Below are 25,178 nucleotides of genomic sequence, written 5' to 3' on the forward strand. Positions count from 1 at the left end.
TGTCGATACGTTGCTGAAATTTTTAAGTCAAGTGTTTCCCATGGCTTCAATTCCTACTTCCTACTATGAGGCAAAAAATTTAATTCGTGAGTTAGGACTCAAGTATGAAAAGATACATGCTTGTGAGAAAGATTGTGCACTTTTTTGGAAAGAAAATGAAGGCTTAGACCATTGCCCCAATGAAAATTGTACAGCCCCTCGATACAAGTCTCCGGGATAAAAAATTCCAAGAAAGGTCTTGCGCTATTTTCCATTAAAGCCTAGGCTACAAAGACTCTTTGTAAACAAAGAGATAGCTCGTGATATGAGGTGGCATAAGGAGAGACAATGAGAATAGCATGCGGCAACCTGCTGATTCATTAGCTTGGAAGGAGTTTGACAAATTTCGTCCCTCATTTGCCAATGATCCTCACAATGTAAGGTTAGAGCTTGTGAGTGATGGTTTCAATCCCTATGGAAACATGAATAATTCCTATAGTATTTGGCATGTAATCCTCATTCCTTATAATTTGCCACCTTGGAAATGCTTAAAGGATCCCTTTTTCCTATTAACCATGATCATTCCCGGTCCTAAATGCCCCGGAAATGATTTGGATATATTTTTCAAACCTCTAATTGATGAGTTGAAAGAGTTCTTTTTCACTAGTTTTGAAACCTATGATGCCTTCAAAGGCGAGAAATTTATATTATGTGCAACACTTTTATGGACAATAAACAATTTTCCAGCATATGCCTATTGGTCGGGTTGGAGTACAAAAGGATATAAAGCATGCCCAGTTTGCTTAGATGAGACAACTAGTTTGTATTTGAGAAATGGACTCAAATGTTGTTACATGGGGCATCTGCGATTTTGCCGACTGACCATAAATGGCATCGAAAAAGGAAAGCATTTAATGGTGATAGAGAACTCAGGCAGCCAATTAGGACATTATCTAGTGAACAAATCTTGCAACAGCTTTTGGGTATTGACCATGTTGAGTTTGGGAAGGCCTCCGAAACACTTAAACAGAAGAAACGAAAATACACGCAGAACAATTCAAATTGGATGAAGATGAGCATATTCTGTGAGACATAATCGCTACCTTACTAACAAAATGAGACATAATCGCTACCTTACTAACAAACTGAGCTACCTTACTGGAGTACTAACAAAACAAGATCTTCAAGCAATTTGGGACAGTGGAGGAAGCACTAGCACATCGCCCTGAATATGTGTCAGAATCTAATTGGAGTTACCTTTGTAACTGCTTTTGTAGTCTAGAATTTAAGGTATCTAGGCTGACTGTTGTTCAATTACTTTTTCGTACCACTACACATGCTATATTTTGTGGAAGTTGATCAATCTTACAACTTCTTTAATGTAGATGGTGAGTGAGAGGAACAAGAGTAATAGAGCAAAGCAACAAACTGCTCATATAGATGGAACAAAATCATTTCTGCGACATAAATATGAACAAGTAATTAACCATTATAACGATTTGCTTCACGGTGTATGATCAAGTATTTTAAATTGTTATGCCAACAGGAAGCACAAGAGGGAAGGAAAATTGGTCCGATTGAACTTTATGACATTATGCATTTCAGTACAAAAAGAATGATATGGTTGACAAGATATCGGCTACCAATTTAGTGAGATAAACTGAACTTGTTATCAAATAGTGTATGTATAACTCTTATGCACACCTAACTATCAAAAACTTGTTTGCAGCGTAAGATGAAGGAAAAGAAGTTGGAATCTGAGGCTAATGGTGCAAATAGAATTGAAGAAGACATATGTGTTGAAGTAATCAGACGTGTCACTGGATATGTGCGTGGTTGCGGTCCCTCAATATTCTTGTCACTCTTGAAATCATTTTTTTATTGTTGATTTTTTTTGAATTGGGTTAATTTGTTACAAAAACATTAGTTTTAAGAGAGGTTAATGATATTTTCAAAATCTCAAGAGAGGACAGTGAAACTATCAGAAACATTAGGGGAGTTTTCTAAAATTATTCCCTTTTCCTTTTTATAAATTTTGGGTGAGATCTACTCCAACCACCATTTCAAGTTAGGCTTTTGTATTTTTGTTGATTGCCTACCATCTTCCCTTCCCCCCTTTCCACCCAACAAATATCCCCTGTTGTTATTGAGGAGTTAAGGGGAGTTAGTTTCTCTGGGACAATTGCTGTAAACTGATTGCTATTTTATTCAATGTTATGTCTTTTGTTACCAAAAAAAAAAAAACACTACAAGTGAGGGCAAGTTCGGTCCCCCACCCCCACCCAACAAATATCCCCTATTGTTATTGAGGAGTTAAGGGGAGTTAGCTTCTTCAGGACAATTGCTACAAACTGACTGCTATTTTATTCTATGTTATACCTTTAATTACCCAAAAACAAACACTATGAGTGAGGGCATGTTCTGTGAGTCCCCGGGTCAGTTATAGTGACACTTACAAATTATTTATCATTTCAGTCTTCACGTCTACAGTTGACACGAACACATCACCTTCTTGGAGATAATGGTCCATCCACGGCGATCTTGATAAGTGTTTATTATATATGCTTTTAAGTAGCATTAGGTGTTTATTTTTGGTATAAATTAGGGTTTTGGGGTGTAACTTGCTCTCTAAGTGTCTAAATTTTGCGAGTTTCATTTGAACAGTTTAACGTGCAAATTTGGTTTTATTTATAGGATTTGAGAAATGTTATAAGCATTGGATCAAGAAGGATTCATTCAACTCCATTAGTGCATGATTCAACGATGATTTGGAAAGTAATTGGGCATAAAAGACAAGTATTATTGGCGTAATGCATGAACAAAAATGTGGACACCTTACTTTTAATCTTAGTGTTGAATTGGAGTAGAAAAGAATTAAGAAAAATTCACTGAAGAGAAAACATGACCTCTGAATACGTGAGATCTAGCTCACATATTCCATTGCTCACGTATTCTCCCTTGTTTTCTACAACTTGTTCTGTCTGCTTTCACACAACTTTACAGCTCAAGTCCAGCAGATAATTTCAGCTATACCTGCTCAAGAATCTTTAAGGATATGCATAGAAAGCTTTATGTCATTCCATTAAACACTTTTTGAGTCTCTTAACAACTATATATGTAAGAATCATTGAAAGAGACAGGGGAGATGCAAGAAACACCACAAAAATGTAGTTCTTAACTAGTTTCTTAACTCTTTAGTTTGGGTAGTATAAGATTGTTTTATTAGATAATTTCATCCATTTCTTGTGTACAGCTAAACTTGAATGAAGATTAAGGAGCAAGATGGAGAGTTTGATCTCATGTGATAAGGGTGATACTTCTTCAACTACTTTCTTTTTTGTAATGAATTTCATGTTTAGTTATTATACAAGTTTGAATTTTATGTTTATTATGTGTTTCTAAAATTTATGCCTTGGATTTTGGTTGAACTTTCTATGATTGTATTGTGTTGATTTCTTAGCTATTTGATGCTATTATTTTGAGTAAGTTATTTAGCACTTTTGCTCCTCTAATCATGATTAACTAGCCATTAATTGTAAGAATTTTAAGATGTTAAGTTTGCAATAAAAATTGGGATTTAACACTAGTTCAAGAGGTGCTAAATTTAGGGAGCACACTCATGAAAGTAGATGTGCACCTTTGTGGTTTTAGTGATTTATTTCATGTAATTTTATATAGGTAATGAACTTGTAGCTAATTTCATAATCACGATAGTAGGTATGGATTAGTTATAAGTATAGTTGATTCACTACAAGACTAGGTTTTAATGCATGAGAAAATTACGCCATAACTAATCAAGATAGTAGTACTCAATAATCCAAAAATTGTACTTGTATGAGTAAATACTATAGTCCAAGGAGCTTTCATTTGCCATTTTCTTACATATTTTAGCTTAGTTTTATTTTCTTCAATTTGTTGATAGTCTAAATAATAGAGGAGGTGTAGTAGTGTCAGTAATTGTTAATTCTTCTCTGTGGATTTGACCCTTAATATCCTATACTTAATCACGATCTATATAGTTGCAAAAAATCACGTGTGTGGTATTTAAGAATTTATAAATGTAAAATCTAACTGTGGAATGAATTTAATTTTTATATGCATACTCCAGGCTCGTCAAGTTTTTTGCGCCATTGCCAGAAAAGATTTATGGCAATATCGGCGTGAAGAACAACTCTATTAGTTTAGACATTTTATTTGTTATATTGTGTTTGTTGTGTCTCGTGTGTTTGTTGAGTCTTTATTTGTGTGTTTTTGTATGTGTCAGGTCACCTATTCTTTTTGACTAAACTTGTTTTTGAATTATTTTGAAAGCATGTTTAGGGACTCAAGAAGAGTAATAAACATGGGCGGACAATGCATAAGAAATGGAAGATCAACAATGGATTGTTTCCAAGTACGAAGTTCCATGAATAGAGGTAACCAAGAAATGTCTAAAGATATATCATTTGAAAATGGTTTAAGAAATTTAAGGGTCAAACTTGATTATATAACATTAAAAGTTTAATTGGACACCATTATGTATTTGATTGGACAAAAAAAGGAATGTTAATGCTTTTAATTCTAATTATGCAATTTGTGACTTGTGTAAAGTTATCATACATGTAGGCAAGTGCAAAATGTGAAGTATTATGATGAATTTGAGCATTGCAATTTTTATTGTAATTAATATGGTCCTAATTGAGAAAATTCTTATACTTATGGTTGGGGTAATCAATGTAATTATAGTGATTCTTTATTTTTTTATGATTATCAACTCGAATTTATCCAATATGAATCTAAGCTATTTTGAAAATTAGTTATAGAAAAATTAGTTTTTTTTCCTAACGATAATAGAAAAATTAGTTAATAAACCTTTATCTTGGGAGTAAGTTAGTGAAAGATTAGCTAATGAACTTAAACCAACTTGGGAGGTAGCCATAGAAAGGTTAGCTAATCAAATTGATTCAAATTTAGAAAAACTAGTGATAAGTAGATATTTTATGTGTTTTAAGTGCGTTTTAACTATTTTTACAGCTAATTAATTAGGAATCTAGTGAAAATATCCATTTTATGGTTTAAAGTGTGAAAATTGCAATTTCTATGGATTTTTAGGGTAAAAACTTCATGTTTTTGTAGGTTTAATGATTCAATCATCAATTGGAGTGATTTGAGAAGATAATTGGATGATTGTTGATGATTTGAAGTGGTTCAAAAAAGACATGAAGTGCAAAACATTCAAAGGAAAAAATGCAAGTGAAGACAGTTTTGATACCTTGTGATATTTTGGTTATATCTTGAGATACAAGCTTGTTTTGTGAATTGATTTTCGAGCTTAAGAGGAGCTTGATAGTCAATTGGTTTGCATTTCTTATCTTTTTATTTATTTATTATCTTGTGATCCTTAAATTGCATATCTCTTCTACTTCTCTCAAGTGATATTGCTCCTTTATTGATTGATTTATTGTATGATCATTTAGAAAAGAGGGTAAATTTCGTATTAAGCAAAAAATGCCCATAATCTGATTAGTTTTTAATTAACCTAATTCACCCCCTCTTAGATTGTCTTCGAGCCTAACAAATATCATCAAATAACCAAGTAAATATTACTAACAAAATATAGTAAGTTCATCCATAATTCTAGGCATAAACTTTAATTAAATATGAAGATAAACACCAAACTTGTATTCTAACTAAATATGAATTCAATTACAAAAGCGACAATGATAGAAGAGAAGAGAAGTCACCCTTGTCACATGAATTTTAAACTCTTCAAATTTTCATCCAAATCTAGCTACTAATGCAAGAAGAATAAATTACACTAACTATACTATATTATCCTAACTAATGAACTAAGAAAATTTTAGTGAAAATTTGTGAGTTTCTCTAACCTTTCAAAGTTTTCAGAATGTTCCCTGAAGGCCTCTATTTATAGAGGATTGAAGAGCTAAAATGAGTTGTTTCTAGTTGGCATTTTTGACTCTTGAAACTCTCAAAAGTTGCTTCTCAAAATTTTCATACTCAGCTGATCATTTTCAGCTAAAAACTTTGCAGAAAAAGTGATCAAAAAGATTGTGTGGAAAGAACACAGGTTACAGAGCAAGTTGTAGCTGAAATTCACTAAAACGTGGGCAAGAAACGTGGTCTAGCTCGCGCTTTGTCCCCCCATTTTGCTCTTTTTGTAGGTTTGCTCATTCTGGGCAGATTTCATTTTTACTCTATTTTTGCTGATATTTTCTTGATGATGGAGGTTGAACTATTCTCGTACAAAATATGAAAGTTATAGTTCTTTGAATTAGTTTTTCAATGCCTCAAGAATTATTTAATTTGGAACTCTGTAGACCTAAAAATTATCAAAATACCCTGAACTGATCAGAATTCTGTTTCAACTTTCAACCATAAAAATGCACTTTTGTATTTTGACTTTTTGACTAGGAAACGACTACACTGGATTTTGATATCTTTATATCAAATGTAGATCCATCTCTTAGTTTCAAAATAGTACAAGAATCACCTCAATCCATACTTGTAACTCAAGATATAGCCAAAATACCACAAGGTGTCAAAGTTAAAAAACTCTCTTCTTGTATACTGAGTTGCATTTCATTTCTTACACTTCATATTCTCTTTAAAACCATTTTAAATCATCATCAATCATCCAATTATCTTCTTAATTCATGTCATTTGATGATTTAATCCTTAAATCTACAAAACATGAAGTTTTTACCATTAAAATTCATAGAAATGCAATTTTTACACTTTAATTATAAAATGCATATTTTCACTAGAATTTTAACTAATTAACTATAAAACTAATTAAAACACACCAAAACTAATTAATAAAACACACTAAAACATGTAAAATACACACTTATTAAACTCCCTCGCCCTTGAACCATTGTTTGTCCTCAAACAATAAGAAATACAAATCAACAATGATCTAAAACTTTAAAAATAAACATATGTGCACAATTCAACTTCATTTCCTCAAAACAATGTAAATAACCATTATTCAATCGCTCAACTAAACTCAAGTACTCATAATATCAAGTAAAACAGAGTTAATTATACCATAATTGTAATTAGTTCAAGTCATTTTCTCATCCTTACCCAATTTCACAAGTAACTTATAAGGTCAATAAAAACGCTTCCTAAACCCATGATCATTTCTTATTCAACTGGAAGAGGGATTTATTCATATCACATATATAAATATTACTCAAGTTGTGAAAAGTACCTTTTGATGTGAAAATCGACATTTTTGATGAAAATCGTCTGTTACTCAATACTTTACATACTCAAATTGTCTTACATACTCTTAATTCTAGTACCGTTTTACGCAAAATCGACATTTGTAGATAAAAACTCCCGATTACTAAGTACAAGAACCATTGGAATAGAACAACTCTTATTCTCTTTTTCTTTTTCTTTCTTCTTATTCTTTTTTTTTTCAAAGTAAAGGTAATAACATTTTCTCAAAAGAATAATCATGAGAAGAGTATTTCAATTATTGACCATAAGTATCACTTATAAATTTAAGTAAAGAGAAGAAATTTTACTAAACTTGGAAAATATAGGCATAATTTTCTCCAATTTGCAAGTTATACGTTCCCATAAATACACAAATTATAATCACATAATAGTCATTTCTAATTTAAATGAGAAAAAAAGTTTTCAAATCACATACATTTATCTTAAAAGGAGAAGGAATTTGAGTTACTAATGGTATGGAACTTGTTGCCCTTGGATATAATCAAAAAAATATTTTAAACCTTTTGGGGTAAATTTGTAATTTTGGACAAGATTTTGAAAAAATTTTGGCAGAATTTTTTCGTAAAATTGGATGAAACTCCCCGTCAGCAAACCCAAGATTTACAACATGTAAGTACAATTTATATTCCATCATCAAGTCAATGTCAATATAAGCACAAATATCACAAGTACCACCCATTTCCTTCTCCACACTGAAAATACATGTTGTCCTCAATGTGTGGGAAAAGAAAAACAATAAAAGATAGAAAAAAGTACTCTCTAGTGCAATGGCTGGGATCCAGATCAACCATGATTCACGAACCTTTACCAAAAGATACAAATATCTACTAACACTGTCGAAAAGATCAAATGCAAAAGAAAAAGTTAATGTCACCTACATAAGAAAAGAAAAGCTAAAAGATCATAGAAGCAAAGTAAAATGGCAGCTCAAGATGCTAGCCTAGCGCCTCCTGCACTAGCAGATCCTTGACCATCATCACTATCTCCAAGACTAGTGTGAGGCTGAGGAGTGATGCCTAAATGATCCTTCATTTGACGCATCCTAACATCATAGGAATCTAGGCGAGTATTGATTCGATCAAGTCATTCAACAACTTGAGTCTAATGACACCCTAGAATGTCGAAGAGTCACTATCAGTTGGAACGTTGTGGAGGTAGAGATGGCGGTGGTGGGATGGAAGTAGATGGTTCGGCAGAAGTAGAGGGACTAGCAGAACTAGAGGGAATTGTTTCGCATTACTCAGTTTGACCAGCTTGTTTTGATCTATCTCTCCCTGGGCAGGGTAAATTATCCGTCGGAATGCCCATGTCAGTAAGAGTAACAATATTTAACTCGTCCATAGGTCGCACAGGAGCTTGTGGGATACCCTCCAAATTGACGCCTTCCCTTTCAAAAAATAAGGATAGGAGACGTGAAACCCCCAATCGATAAGAAGTCGTACTTCTTTGGACGGCCATCCTTATGTTGCTAATGATTATATTCAGAAGTGAAATACGAGCATAAGGAAACTCCCAGTTTTAGAACATATAATCAAAGAAGTAGATATCAATATGTCGAACATCTCCTTGTCCACTCTTCTTGGGAATCACATTGTGCGCTATGACATAAATAATGAGATGGTGTCAATAATTGAACACGCATGCGAGAATGGCCTCTTTCTTAGATGAACGAAATAGTTGGTATTGTAGACCAAATCTTGTCATGGCATGTGAAGGGTTCCAATACCTTCTTTAAATATGGCGATGTAAATCCCTTCTTTATATCAATGATTGGTCTTTGATTATTGGACTTCAGAATTTGAGCAATTTTGGCTCTAGTAATGGTCAATTGCCTCCCCCGAACAAAAGATCTAATCTCTTCACTACTATGGCCCCCTTTTTGTTGTCAATATTGGCATAGAATTCTTGGACCAAATCGGGGCATATATGGTGAGAAAGAGTAAGAATAGGCGCCCATCCCAATAGTTCAAAAGCCTTCGTAATTCGATAGACGGCATCAATGTCTAGAGCTATGTGCATTTCATATATGAACACCATGTGCTCACGGTTGTCGAACCAATCTTGATTATCTTTGGAAGTGAAGCACTCAACATTATAGTTCGGAGGAGGTGGTCGCCTAGATATGTCTCTTTGCAATCTCCTTTGTTGGGGCACTGGAGATGGTATCCTCTCGACTTCTTCTTCACTAGAAGATTCGCGAATAATAGTGTGACAGCCCCACCTCCCCCTAAGGCGAACCAGAGGGTTCGGCGGACCGCCTGCCCAACTCTCGCCGGGACTCAGTCGTTCACTTCAGTTCTCAATTAAAATCGAAATAAAACACAGGAATAAATATAACGACTATCCAAAACTTAACGCAAAACTTATATACATTGCTATCTCAAAAGGGAGTATAAACATCGAATATACAAAGGTTCTCAATTCACCATACATCCAGCCCGCCGAGCATTAGGGCGAGAACCATTACAAAACCAAAGAAACCAGTCTAGGCTAGACTCTACCGAGCTCTCGTCCTTGCTCGCCGTCCCCTGTTAAGGAAAACAAAACTAAAGGAATGAGTTAAAAGCTCAGTGAGGTTCCGAACACATAGGCAACAAGAAGTTCAATGCATTCATTACATATAACCAATAATTCAAGATACAAATACAAAATAAAGCGAGAAACACATTCATTAAAAGGATACGGGCTCACAGGAAGCCATATATTCGTTCGTTCGTTCGTTCTCCTGTCATTCCCCTTATTCCTCCGGTCAATTAAATAAAATGCTCAATTAAATAAAATGCATTTTTGGTAAATAAACCCCTCGTTCGTTCTTTCGTTTCGTTCACCCCCTCTTGGAAATTGGTCAGGTTCCACCAACCTACAAGGTAATACTCGAGTATACCAACGTTCACACCCAGGGTCATCATATCGCCCGATCGAGTTTGTTTCTGGCTCGAGTCGATCGGTAACGAAGGGCAGGGTCTAGTTCAGCCAAAAGGCTTACATCATGCGCAACTAATATAACAATCATTAAATCATTGAAAATTTCACGTTTCATTTAGATCGAGCGCGATAAAGTACACGCTCGTCTAAAAAACTCATTTTGAAAATCCTTGAAAGCACTTAACACATTATCGAACAAGAACACAAGTCATAAAGTCAAGAAAAATATAGCAAACAAGGAATACTCACCTATATACGCAAAACAACGTGCAAAATATCCTTCTGGATATTATCTTTAGTCACCAAGAAAACCTAAGATTAAACAAGAAAGAATATTACAGCTCATCTAACACAAACAATTAGGTGAAATCAAAAACTCGACAATTGATGAGTAGAACGTATAAAAGACTTTAAAGTGAAACGAGGACATTTGGACCCGTGGACAAAAATAACTAGGGTTTCATAGTCGAAACGTAAAACCCAACTCAAAAGGGTTATAAAATTTTTCAATGGAAACACTTAAACCAAAGACAAGTCGGAATCCAACTAGATAGGCTAAGAAATACTATTTTCGAGATCGTTTATACGGTTCAAAATCATCTCATATTCAAGTAGATATTATAAACTAAATGTCTTAATGAAATTCATGTAAAAAGGGAGGACAAAATACCTAAGAAAATTCTAAACCACTCCTTTTTATTTGGTAAACGTAAGTAAACATTTGGAGTTTCCAATTGAAGAAGGATCATGTTTTAAGATGGAAAACGGTCATAGTATTTGCCAAACAAAAATATACAAATTCAAATAGAAACTTAGCTCTCGAGCGAAAATTTGGACAGCATGCCCTTTGTATTTACCTATTTTTCCAGCCATTTATGGCTTTATTGTTTTCCTCAATCAATTCCAAAATCACACACAATATCATTTCATTTCAATAGCCATTCCATAGGCTCAAAGTCATATAAGTACAAAAATCAAGCTAACAACATGTGCGGAAATGAAGTTTAACAAAAGACAGATTTGACGGGTTTTGCGTAACGGACACATCCGAAGCTACGCTTATCGGATTGGGATGTAATTTATACCGTTTCGAAGCTAAGACAGAGGGTTACAATTTTGATGAAGATCACTTAGTCCAACTTCCAGTGTAACCTAGTCAAATTCCCAATTCCCAGAACCAAGTTCCAACTAATCGGCTAATTAACCGTACTACCTTTAAATGGCCATATCGCAGGCTACCAAAGTCCGTTTAAGGCGTTCTTAGAGGCGTTGAAAACCTAAGACAAAGACCTACAACTTTCATGAAGACCACTCAGTCCAGTTCTCACCCTAACTAGGCCAAATTTACCAAAACAACTCCAGATTTTTTAGTTTGAAATTCATTGCAGAAATCAACTAGCAGTCCTGCTTTATTCACTCATATCTCAGCACACACAACTCCAATTCAGGTAATTCTAAAGCCATTTGAAAGCTAAGATACAAGGCTATAATTCTTAAGAAGACATCATCAGCCAATTCGGTAATATTCCTGGTCAAACTAACCACTTACAGAGGCTGATTTTTATTTTCGGACAGAAACAGGGCAGCAGGGGTATTTTGGTCTTTTCACAGGGTACGTTGCTCCGATTGAGCTGAAATTTTGCAGGCAACTATAAAACATCATTCTCTACAACTTTTATGTTTTGTACTAAGGCTAGTTAGGCCTCTAACAAGGTGAAATAGAATCGGGCAGAATTGGGAAAAAAATGAAACCCTAATATGGAATTCATGCATTCAAGTGCTAATCTTCCACAAAACAACATCTAAAACAACTAAAAACCACTACTAAGCTATTAATTGAAGTAAAGAGGATGTTCTTGGCAAAATACCTTAAAACCACAAGAAAGGTAGGAGTTTAATCTTTCCTCCTCCAAAACAACTCCACCAACACCTTTAACCTTCCCTAATGATCACTTGTATGGTGTAGTTTGTGATTTGGTTGGTTGAAACTAAAGATTTGAGCAAATTTGGAAGCTAGAAATTGAAGAGCTCTATCTTGTTTTCCTCCTCAATAGGTTCAGCCAAGACACAAGAAAAATGAGAGAAAATTGAGTCAAAATTGCTTTTAGAAAAGTTAAGAAGGTCTTGGTCAAATCCAACATCCAATGGGTTTGTGACACTTGGCACCTTACTTGCTTAAACTTATCTCTTTGTCTTTCTAATACTAATCCATATAGGTAACTTCTAATTATCTCTTAGCACCTTAGCACCTTGTAAAATAATATCACTTAACCAAACTCCAACAAGTTGTCAAAATATAACGCATTTACCGCACCAGCGGGTCCCACGTCAATAATACACTTCAAATTAACGTACACTAACTCATATTAGGAAGATGATTTTAAAATTGTACTTACTTGTAAAAATGCATAGAAAATTTAATATTTTCAAGAAAAGTATAAAATATAGTCAAAGAAATAAAATAATGCTAACAAAATGTGAAAATTTTTTGGTCCTCACAAATAGCTCGTCCTTTTCTTATCATGGTGTATAAAAAAAATCGTTAAACTTCTCATACACCTATCTAAAGTATGATACAATCACACATTATACAAGAATTAAATCCTATAAAACATCTAAAAGAAGAATCTTTCCCTTTATGGTAACCGTAAGCATTTTATAGAATTATCATTCATGTTTAGGGATTAAAAGTGGTACAAATAACCACAAATACACATCTCCATGTCATAAAGAATCAATTAAATATTCAACAATATCCAATATTATAACATGAGAGACATGACATTAAAATTGCCAAAATTTTGTCGAAAATTGCCAAAATTTTGTCGAAAATTGTCAAAATCACCAATTTATTAAAATAGGTAACAAATATGTTTCGATTAATGAAATTAGCAATAATGAAGTTTATAACAATCCTTAATTAGTAATAATAATCCACGTTTAGCCATAAATATGATTAAGCAAAAATTATCTCCATAAATTACAAAATTCAATAAAATTACTCTTTATACACAACGCAGATGCTAAAACGTCATCAACCAATCATTTTTAGTCACAATCATGAATCAAAATGGCTCAAATAACAATCCAAACTACTTTTTCAATTTTATCCAAATATAGCAAATTTAAAATTTTAACAACTAATTAGCCATCAAATTGCTACATTTAAAAATATAAACATGCTTAATCAACCTTAATAAGCATATTGGAGGTAGGGCTGCAAACGAACCGAACCGCTCGCGAGCGGCTCGAGTCAAGCTCGAGCTAGCTCGAGTCGAAATCGAGCTCGAACTCGAGCTCAAGATATTAAGCTCGTTAGCTCGTGAGCTCGAGTATATATATATATATATATATATTATTTTAAGTATATATATATATATTTTAAATTTTTTTATTTTAAGTATATATATAATTTTTATTTTTTTTATTTTAATAGTAAAATTACATATATATCCTTAATATTTTATTATTTATTAAGAAAAAAATATTATTTTATTTATTTTTTAAAAAATAAAAATAATTATTTTTTATTTTTTTGGAGTTCGAGCTCGCTCAAATCAAGTCGAGCTCGAGCTCGAGTTTGAAATTGTCGGCTTATCGAGTTCGAGCTCGAGCCCGAGTTCGAGTTCACTAAAATTATGTCAAGACTCGGCTCGATTAGGCCAAAACTTGACTCGACTCGACTCGTTTGCAACCCTAATTGGAGGCCAAAAATATCAATAAATATCATCAAAAATTCAAAATTAGAAAATGTCAGAAAAATATGGAAATTGAAAAATATCAACTTCTAAAATATGAAATTTTGATGAAGAAATTTATCTCAATCAAGTAGAAGGATGTTTGGTGATGCTAATGATTCAAAAAATCCTATGAAACACCCTCTAATTGGCCTCCAATTGATGAAATTTAGAACCAAGAACCCTAGCCTTCAATTTCTTTAAAGCTGACTTTTTGGTTTTTTTTTTTTTTTTGAATTTTAATCGGGTAAAAAGGGTTTATGAAGGTTAAAAGAAGTTGGGTTGATATTTGTCTACTAAAAAATAAAGTAAAAGAGAGAATTTGTGAAGGTGCGTGTAAACGAGTAAGCAAACACGGGTGAGAGGTAGGAAGAAGAAGAGAAAATATGGCCTGCGTTTTTTGTTTTTAAAAGCAAAAGATGAAAACGCGATGTGACGACCCGATCTTCTCCTAAGGCATACCTTAGAAATTAGCAGATCGCCTGCCTGGCTCTCGCCAGGACTCACTCACTTACAATAACATTCAGTCAATTATCGACCTTCAAGCTCAACTAAGTCGAGTGCGATAAAGTACACTCCCGACTTAGAAGGCGAGGGACAATTGAAATACACTTTACACTGAATCATTTACTAATAATTCATAATAAGCTCATTTGTCACGTAATTTCACTTAGGTACACATAAGCAGTTTAACACATAAATTCGGAAAACACTCACCGTTAAAGATCGATTAAGCTTCACTTTCTGGGTTAAACCCTTGATCACTCTCAATTCCTGAGGTAAAATATAACTACAATCATTCAGGTATTCTTAACGTGAATTCTAATAAGTTTATTTAGAGTTTTAGGATTCTCTAAACATAGTTCAACTAATCCAAGCAATCTAGTACTCTTAAAACTCCCATTTGATTTACACTTTCAAGATTAGGAATTTTATGTACAACCCCAAACATAAGTTCTAAAGTTCTGAAAAAAAGTTCTCTCTAGCATAGGGTTGCCGTGCGTCTATTTTTGGTAGTTTAGGTTTTCTGCATGGCTGGCATTCAGCCGCCTGGAGGGGGGGCTGGCCGCTCCTTTGCGGCCGTGCTCCAGGCGCAGCCTTCACCCTCATCATCTCCTTGCAAGATCAAGACTGCTGCACAATACCGTGGAGAGCCGGCCGTCCTTTTCTCGGCAGAGGATATTGCAAAGCTTTCTGCTCCTTTCACTTTTGCTGTGGTCGGAAAATTTTCCCATGGCAGGCCAAGTCTGGATGTCACTCGTAAGTCACTCCTGGCGATCGGTTTCAAGTCCACTTTCACTGTCGGTTTGCTAGATCAGAGGCATATTCTCATACGGTTTTGCTTGGAGGAAGATTTCCTTCGGTGCTGGACAAAGGGGTTCTGGAACGTTGCAGAATTCCCAATGCGTGTTTTTAAATGGAGCCCAGATTTTACAGTTTCAAGTGAATCTTCACGAGCCCCTGTCTGGATTGCGTTAGAGCATTTACCAATCCATTTTTTTGATAAGGTGTCACTTTTCTCTATTGCCAACACCATTGGCAACCCACTACAAATTGATACCGCAACTGCAGCTTTGTCGAGGCCCAGTGTGGCACGCATCTGCGTGGATCTTGATGTCTCACAGGACCTACCCGAGCGCATCTGGATTGGGACAGGCAACTCTGGCTTCTGGCAACGCCTCCTCTACGAGAACCTGCCGCTGTATTGCCCTCTTTGCAATAGACAGGGGCACTCCAGTGATGGCTGTCGACAGCACAAACATCGCAGGAATGGATCTAAGGGCACTCCTCTGACGGCGGCGGCGGTAGCCCAGACCCACGAAGACACGAATGGTGCAAAGCAATCCAAAGCTCCGCAACTAGCGTATCTCATCACCAGAACTGGGCCAAACCAGAAGAATGAAGAACTGGGGCAGCCATCACATGTCTCTATGGCTCGACAGGCGCAGGTGGGCAGCGGTCAGGTTGAGAGCTCTAGTTGCGTGTGCCTAGATGGTGGGCAGGTTGCGGCGGGCCAGGTTGAGGATAGCGGTGCTCCCGCTCCTGTCTTGAAAGTTTCTGCAACCCCTCCAGTCTTGGGTCGTATCTGCGATGATTCGCAAATCCAGCAAGCTGCGCATGAGAAGCTGTCCCCCCAAGGCTCCCTTTCGGATGGGGAGGATTTGCCAGAGGTGGGTGCGCGTGATAGGAGGACACTGGTTGCCTCTCTTCAGCAGTTCAGCAAGGCACTGGGGCCTCGGGTTCAGCAGAAGTTTGCTGAACGGGAGGCAAATGGTTTCACCATGGTACTCTCGCGAAAGGCAAGGAAGAAGCGTGCTACCACCCCTCTGACCCGACAGGTCTTGACACGGCAAGCTGCTAAAGCCATTACGAGCAAGTCCTCCATGTCATGGCGGGTCATGACTCTTGGACCGGGACTTTCTTTGCCTCTTTCATTTATGCTAAATGTACAAGGGTGGGAAGGCATGCTCTGTGGTCGGAACTCCGCGCTCTTGCTAGCTCGATCACAAGGCCGTGGTTGGTAGGGGGGGACTTCAATGCTATCCGTACGCTGGCAGAGTATACGGGTCGAGCACATCAAGACCTGGGAGCCATTTCTGATTTCAACACAGCAATCTCAGACTGTCATCTTCAGGAGTTGCCTTACTCTGGAAGCTCATATACTTGGTCTGGCGTTCGGTCAGGATCTAGGATATGGAAGCGGTTGGATAGGGTCCTGGCCAATCACCAATGGCTCAGTTTCCTACCAAATACTTCGGTCCAGCATCTAAATCGGGCCACCTCTGATCATACGCCCTTATTGGTGCATCTGCGGGGGGCTGATGCTAGTGCTCCCAAGCCTTTTAAGTTTCAAAATTTCTGGGTTTCTAGCTCGGAGTTTCAATCGACGGTGCAGAGCAATTGGGAACTTCCTACGCAGGGATATGGTATGTACCGGTTGGCTTTCAAGCTAAAACGCTTGAAGGCATGCTTACGCCACTGGAGCAGGCAACATTTTGGCAACATATTTCAGGCTGTTCGGCAGAACGAGTTTGAGGTCCAGCAAAAGGAAATCTTGTTCGAGGCTGCCCCGACGGACGAGGCGAGAGCTGAGCTCCATCGGGCCAAAGGCATCCTATTGCGCAGTCTTCGGGTGGAAGAGGACTACTGGCGTCAAAAGGCCCGCCTACGGTGGTTAAAGGATGGGGATTGCAATACACGCTACTTCCATGCTTCAGTGAGGGAGAAGCGCTCGAAGCTGGCTATACATCGCATTAAGGATGCGGGGGGGAGTTGGCTTGAGGATGAAGACAGCATTGGCCAGGAAGCGGTTGGTTTTTTCCATAGTCTTCTTACAGCTGAGGAGGTTAGCGACGTGGATGATCTGCTGGTACACATTCCGCGGCTCGTGACTGAGCATCAAAACGATGTCTTATTGGGGGAGGTAACCATGGAGGAGGTCAAGCGGGTGGTTTTCGACCTCGATAAGGATAGTGCCCCGGGTATGGATGGATTCACTGGCTTTTTTTTTCGTCACTGCTGGAATTTCGTAGCTCTTGACATCTTAGCAGCGACTAAGGATTTTTTAGCTGGGACTCCGATCCCAAAAGGAATTGCTAGCACTTTGATTGTCCTAATCCCGAAGAAGCCAAACCCATCTACGTTTGCCGATTTTAGGCCCATTAGCCTGCGCACCTTTGTAAACAAGATTTTTACAAAGGTCCTTGCTAATCGTTTGCAGCCAATCCTCTCGGGCATTGTTTCTGCGGAGCAATCCGCTTTCTGCCCTGGTCGTGATATTGCTGAAAACGTGCTCTTGGCGCAAGAAATGATTGCCTCCATTGACAAGAGGGCACGGGGAAATAGCTGCATCTTCAAGCTGGACATGATGAAGGCTTTTGATAGGGTGTCATGGTGGTTCCTCCGGCAGCTCCTTTGCAAGTTTGGTTTTGACTACCGGTTCATTTTGCCTATTTTAAATAACCTCTCCCACAGCTGGTTCTCTGTGTTGGTCAATGGCAGGTCCAAAGGTTTTTTCCAGGCCTCCCGTGGGATTAAGCAAGGCGATCCTCTGTCCCCTCTCCTCTTCATTCTGGCATCTGAGGCTCTAAGTAGGGGACTGAATGCACAGGTCGAGGGGGGCAGAGTGGTTCCCTATGCAACGTCACGTGGTTGCGTTTGGGTCACTCACTTGTCCTTTGCTGACGACATCATCATTTTTTCGCGCGGAGATAGAAGGTCGGTCGGGAATTTGGTTCGGTTCTTAAATTTATACCAAACTGCAACAGGCCAGCGGATTAACAATCACAAGAGTTTATTCATAGCATCGAGGCGGTGTGGAACTGGCCAGATTCGTAGAATTCAACAGATTACTGGATTCAGGCATGGAACTCTGCCGCTTCCTTATTTGGGATGCAACCTATATGCAGGACGTAGGAAAAAAGAATACTTCCAATTCCTAATCGATAAATTCATTGCTAAACTTGCGGGCTAGCAGAAAAAGATCCTCTCCCAGGGGGGGCGACTCATACTTATTAAGCATGTGCTCTCTGCCATACCTACGCACGTGTTAGCCGTCATGGACCTGCCCTCCGGGGTGCTAAAGGAGCTGGAACGCCTTATGGCCAATTTTTTCTGGGGGCAGACGGAGCTGGGCCCTAAACATCATTGGCGTTCCTGGAAAAACCTATGTTATCCAGTGGAGGAGGATGGCCTTGGCATACGTTCTTTTACAAGCATACAAGGGGCTTTCAGCTGCAAACTGTGGTGGCAGTTCCGCCATTCTTCCTCCTTGTGGGCACTATTCATGCGATCCCGTTATAGTGAGGACAATGGGGTAATCTGTGGAGCATCCAGAGTCTGGCGACGAATGCTGTCCGTTTCTGATATGGTGACGCAGTCCACCCGCTTAATTGAGGTAGACGACAGAGCTAGACCAGTTTGGACCCTCACATCTTCTGGCGATTTCACCATTTCTTCAGCTTGGGACGCTTTGCGGCCCAAAAGAGCTTGCCTTGGATCTAGGAAGTGTGTATGGAGTGCCAGTGCTCCTTGCAAGATTGCTGTCTTTATGTGGAAGCTGCTCAATCGGTATTTCCCTTTCCCTGATGCCCTTCAGCGGTTTGGCCTCCAACTCCCCTCAAAGTGCTCGTTTTGCTTGAATGGAGAGTCTCAAGATCACGTCTTCTCGGAATGCGTTCTAGCATCTCAGGTTTGGAGTTTTTTCGCCAGGGCCATGTGGGTTCCTCAGTCGCCTACGGCCGACACTATCTACCGTTTACAGCAATGGTGGCTATGTCATCCTCCAGGCTCTGCACGGGGTAAGCTGTGCAAGGTATTGCCGTCGCTAATCTGTTGGGGCCTTTGGAAAGCTAGGAACATGGCGGTGTTTGAGGGTATTGTTTTAACCCCAACTCAGGTTTGCTGGAATATTCAAACGCTGCTGCATCACTTGTCCCAGGACCGGCCTTTCGCTCGAGTGACGCAGGATGACGGGGAGCTGGTCCACTCGGGCTTGTTTCTCCGACTGACGTCACCGAAGCGGATGGCCCCACGCTGGGTCCTTTGGGAATCACCACCTGAGGGGTTCGTAAAATTGAATGTTGATGGCTCATCTCTAGGGAATCCAGACTCATCTGGTGCGGGAGGTGTGTTTCGTGACTCGGGGGGTAATGTCCTCCGTGGTTTCTCCTTTTTTTTGGGCTCAAGGACAAACATGGAAGCGGAGGCCTCGGCATTACTGGAGGGTATGTTGCTCTCCACAGGTTACCACTCTCTGCAAGTTGAAATGGACTCTCAGGTTCTGATGGCTATGGTGAATGACAATGGACGAGTACCTTGGAAGCTATGGAAGACTATCTCACGCATCCAAGCCTTAGCGCTGGGCCGCCAGGTTACCTTCTCTCATGTCTATCGGGAGGCAAACGGGGTGGCTGACGCCCTGGCAAATCTAGCAAGTTCCACGGGTGTCGATCACAGCTTTGGGGCCTCCACCCTCCCGGACTACATACAGGGGCTAGCCCGCCTAGATAAGATGCGAATGCCTTATGTACGGTTGTCTTAGCCCTTCTGGCAAACATCTCAGAACAGAACATCTCTTGTGTCTATTTTTGAATAAATTTGGGAGTGGCGTCCCCCCTCGTGTTCGAGGTTAGCCGAAAAAAAAAAAAAAATTCTAAAGTTCTAAAGTGTAAGGAGAGAAGTTTTAAGCGTTAAAATCTCACCAACTTAAGGATTAAATCACTAGAAACCAAGTTCCTTAGCTTATTAAACAAGATGTGAAATTCCAGGAATTCTTTCTTACATTTCTCTTCGAGATTTATTAAGTTTATTAACTAAGAATGATGAATATATACGTATACACCAAATTTAAAGTCTTGTGAAGTATTTAGACTAAGATTATATCATTTTCAATCCAACTTAAAGAGTAGAACTGGAAAAACTTTTCATTTCTTCTCTCTCGGCCAAATCAATTTCCAATCAAATTTGTTGTTTAAGTTCTCTCAGATTTCATTAGCTTTTCAGGTCTCAAATTCACTAAAATGAACGTGAATGATAGGGTCAAGTTGTTATAAGATGTTTTATACAAGATTACAACCAATCATCCTGGAATTTTTTCGAAATATCATAGAGTTTCAATTCTTCTCTCTCTCGGTCAGCAAGACAATTTTCCAGCAATACCACTTCAAAAATTTCCACAAAGTTCCATCTTTTACTTGCTTAAAACACTAAACACTGAGTATACATTCTGTCCAGTTTAAAACAAAATAGATATCATATAGTTCCAGCAAGTTATTCGACCAAGAACTGCACACACCAATCTGTCATCAGCTAGCAAAAACATTCAGTAACGTAGCAGTTTAGTACAGGGCATTTCCTCTATAATTTCTTCAGTTTTAACTCTAACTCATCATGCAAAGGATGATTCTTCAGCTACAGAGTATTCTTAACCAGCACACATGGAAGTTTACGGTTAGAGTTCGAAAGAAAAACTGATCAGAAGTTTAACTCTTTCTCTCGGCCAAGCTGGAAAAGTTTTTTCAGGCAGCAATCAGCTTTTAAGCAAGAACTTTCTCCAGCAATCCCTTCAGTTTATAATCAAATCCTTCATGCATGAAGAAATCAAGGTTTTATATAATATTTTACAACTTAGTACAGAATTTTAGAACCAAGATTCGCAAAAAGGAAACTGGTGCTTCATTATTTCTTACTCTCGGATGAAGCTGAGAAATTTCCAGCAACCTCTTATCAGTATTTTCAATCCAAATTTCCGGCTTTTCACAAGTTTCTTCAGCTAAACTTCCTATAATACATAAGGCTAACGTATTACATGCATTTCCTATCATTAGTTTCCATTCTACACCGATAACAAGTTGCAACTCAGCATGTAAGCTCTTGGTTCCTACAGGTTTCAGTCCAGCAGCTATGCAGTCTCAAATCAGAGTTTTCCTCAACATGCAGCTTATGTATTCACTTATACTTAATAAGTAAAGGATTATTACTGAATTTTTTTTACCTCCTTTCCTTTAGAATTCAACAGTTGCAGACTGCTCCAGTTTTTAAGCTTCGGTTCCTCCAAATTGCACAAGGTCTCACTCTTTTCCTTCCTTGTGTCCTTCCTCGGTTGAAGCTGATATGTGATGAATCTAACTAAGTTTCTCTTCCTATTCCTCAATTTAGCTCTCGGTTTTGGTGTTTTGAGAAGAAAGAAATGGGTCGATGCCCTGCTTTCTCTCTCGGTTGTTGCTGCCTAAGAAAATGCAGAGCTCTCGCTCACTCTCTCGGTTGGTCTTGAAGTGAGACTAGGAAATAAGCTAAGTCCTCACTTTTCTCTCTCGGTCTTTAACTCCAAAGAAGCTGATCACTCAACTTCCTCTTCAGTCGGTGGTTGATAAAACCAAAGTTCTCCACTCAACTTCTACTTCTACAATTCAGGTATCCGGTTGGCTGCATGGTAGTTCTAACCAAGGCTCAAGGTTATTTCTTTTCGGTGGGAAGTGGTAGACAAGAACATATAAGATGCTTCCCTCGGTTCTTCCGCCTACCAACTCTTATTTTTCTTTCGGTTTCATTCCAGAAGGTGATCCTCTCGGTTGCATGGTTAATTGCTCAAGATTTAGGGTTAAAATGGTCTTTTAACTTTGGTTTATTTGTTTGCCATGAGTCCGAAATTTTATTATCTCACACATTAACTCCAAATTTCATTTATTCTAATTTGTATATACCTTGAAAGATTTTGTTTATATCGATCTAGTGATTTCCATACATTTAGCTTTAAGAAAAATTAATTAATCATGTAACTTATTCAACTATATAATATATTCAAATGGCCCAAATTACAATATGCATATCATATGTTTATTTGATTCATATTCATATTTCTTTTTACACCATTCTATCATTTTGCTTATCATTTTATTTATTTATTATATCATTTTTTTCCCTAAATTTTCAATTCTATAGGAATTCAATTAGGCATTTAATTTACCCATTCATTTGTTACATATAATATTTCTAATAGCGGATTAAATGTAATGAAATAAATTCAAAATATACACATAAATTTTCGAGTTCTCACACACCACCCAAGTCGCGTTTCTAGGATCGCATTTTCTGGTTGGATATTGCAGATTCTAAACGTAGGCAAAGGAAACGGGCCATACTCACATTTCATAGCCTGCGTTTTCAATTTTTTGATCCAAGCTAAAAACGCGGGGCAAAACGCGGGGTGAGGTCGCGTTTTTGCCCACGTTGTCTTCAAATTTTCTTGAAAATTTAATAAAACGCGATCATAAAATGCGAGGCTAGCCCACGTTTTAGTGGGTATGTTTTATGCTCTGCACTTTTAGTGCAAAAATTGCTGCAATTTTCTAAAATCATGTACATGACCCCAATTTCTATAATACACCCTAGATCATTCGTATATGAAAATAACACATTCACGCACATGTAAAATGATCTAAACATGCATTCTAACCTTCTTTAACGCATCAAAAATCACAATTACTCAATTTGAAGTATTGAGATCATTGATCAGATTTCGCTTTTTCACCTCATTTGGCCGCCTTTGTTTTTGTTTCCCAATCTTGCAAATGAAAAACAACAAAACAACTTAAATACATAATTTAAACATAAAATCACACCAAAATAACATAAATTTAAACAAATATTTGGTTGCCTATCAACAAGCGCTTCTTTATAGTCATTAGCTTGACTATTTCACCTCATTTTTCAAGGAGACTTTGTTAAAAAATAATCCACCATTTTTGGAGGTGGTGGATCATTAAAAGGCGACTAAACAACCAAAGCTAGCTCCGAAGATAGTTTAGAATCATTAGCTAATAGTTCACTTTCTAATTCTCAAGGTAAAGATGCATTAGCTAACCTTTCTATTGCTAATTCCTAAGATGGTTTAGATTCATATTGGACACATTTAGATTGATAATCATAACAATATGGTGAATCATTATATGCACATTGATTATCCCAACCGTAAGTATAAGAATTACCCCAATTAGGACCATTTTAATCAAAACAATGATTGCAATGCCCCAATTCATCATAATAATCCATATTTTGTGCTTGCATGCATTCATAAGTAGCAAGATAACCTCCACACAAGTCACAAATCATATGATTAAAATTAAAAATATTAACATTCCTCTTTTGCTCAAGCATATGTGTAATAGTGTCCAATTAAATTTTTGACGTTATAACATCAAGTTTAGTTTTTAAACTTCTTAAACCATCTTCAAACGACATACTTTCAGTAATTTTTTGGTTACTTCTATTCAAAGAGCTTTGCATTGGGTAACAATCCATTGCCGATCTTCCACTTCTCAAACATTGTCCCCTCATATTTTCTACTCTCCTTGAATCTCTAAACATGCTTTTAAAGTAATTCAAAAATAAGTTTAGTCAAGAAGAATAGATGACTGGATTTATATAAAAATAAGACACTAAACATAAAATAAAAGACTCAACAATACACTAAATACAACAATTAAGACACTAGACACAACAAAACAAGAAAAATAAGTAAAAGTGTCTAAATTAATAAAGTAGTTTTTAGCACTGATATTGACAAAATCTTCCTCGATAATAGCGCCAAAAACTTGACGAGCGTGGGGTATACATATAATAATTAGCTCATTCCATAGTCAAATTTTATATTTATAAAATCTTAAATACCCCACATGTGATTTTTCGTAAGTATACGAGTCGTAATTGAGTATCGGGTATTAAGGGTCGAACTCACGAGGAAGAATGTCAATTACCTATATTTTTTGAATTTCTTCATTATTTAGGCTATCACAAGTATTAGATATTAAATCTATACTATAAACATGAGATAAAAATAATAAAAATACTAATAGAAAAATCCTTACTACTCTTGCAAATGATATTACCATTTAAATGAATGCTATTATCTTGACTAGTTATACCGTAATTTCATAACGTGATTTCCTAATATACGTGATACCCGCTTTTGCCGATGTACCAACTATACCTATAGTTAATTCATACTTACTTTTGTGGTTATGAAATTAACCATAAGTTCATTGTTGTTATGAAATTACATGAAACAAGTTACTAAAATCACAAAGGTGCACCTCAACTTTCGTGAGTGTACTCCCCAGGTTTATCATTTCGTTAAATTAGTGTTAAATTTTAATTTTCATGGCAAACTTAATATCTTTCGTGAGTGTACTCCCTAGATTATCATAATTAATGGCCAGTTAATCATGATTAGATAAGCAAAAGTGATAAATAAGTTGTTCAAAATAATATTATCAAATAACCAAGTAAATATCAATAACAAGTTATAGAAAGTTCATCTATAACTCTAGACATAAACTTTAATTAAACATGAAGGTAAACACTAAACTTGTATTATAGCTAAACATGAATTCAATTACAAAAGAGAAAGTGATAGCAGAGAAGTCACCCTTGTCATATGAGTTTCAAACTTTCTATTTTTGCTCTTCAAATCTTCGTCCAAATTTAACTATAAATACAAAAAGTATAAACTACACTAACTATACTATACTAACCTAACTAATAAACTAAGAAAATTCTAGTAAAAACTTACATTTTTTGTAAGTTTCTCTTGCCTTCTAAAGTTTTCAAAATGTTCCCCAAAGGTCTCTATTTATAGAGAATTTAAGAGTTAAAATGAGTTGTTTCTAGTTGGCATTTTTTACTCTTGAAACTCTCATAGGTTGCTTCTCGAAATTTCCGTGTTAATTTGATCGTTTCCAACCGGAAACTTCACAGAAAAAGTGGTCAAAAAGATTGAGTGAAAAGATC

At 37.0% G+C, this 25,178-nt stretch overlaps 1 protein-coding gene across 1 annotated transcript; it reads left to right on the plus strand.

Annotated features, from left to right (window-relative positions):
• Positions 1-338: 338 nt before the first annotated feature.
• On the plus strand, positions 339-18,363 carry LOC113711482 (uncharacterized). Its single transcript, XM_072067159.1, has 6 exons — positions 339-421; positions 1,257-1,269; positions 1,365-1,457; positions 1,709-1,807; positions 14,936-16,239; positions 16,344-18,363. Exons 1-6 carry the CDS (start codon positions 339-341, stop codon positions 18,361-18,363), a joined length of 3,612 nt encoding a protein of 1,203 aa, XP_071923260.1.
• The last annotated feature ends 6,815 nt before the right edge of the window (positions 18,364-25,178 follow it).

This window comes from Coffea arabica, chromosome 10e (genome assembly GCF_036785885.1).
Source record: "Coffea arabica cultivar ET-39 chromosome 10e, Coffea Arabica ET-39 HiFi, whole genome shotgun sequence".
Lineage (NCBI taxonomy): Eukaryota > Viridiplantae > Streptophyta > Magnoliopsida > Gentianales > Rubiaceae > Coffea > Coffea arabica.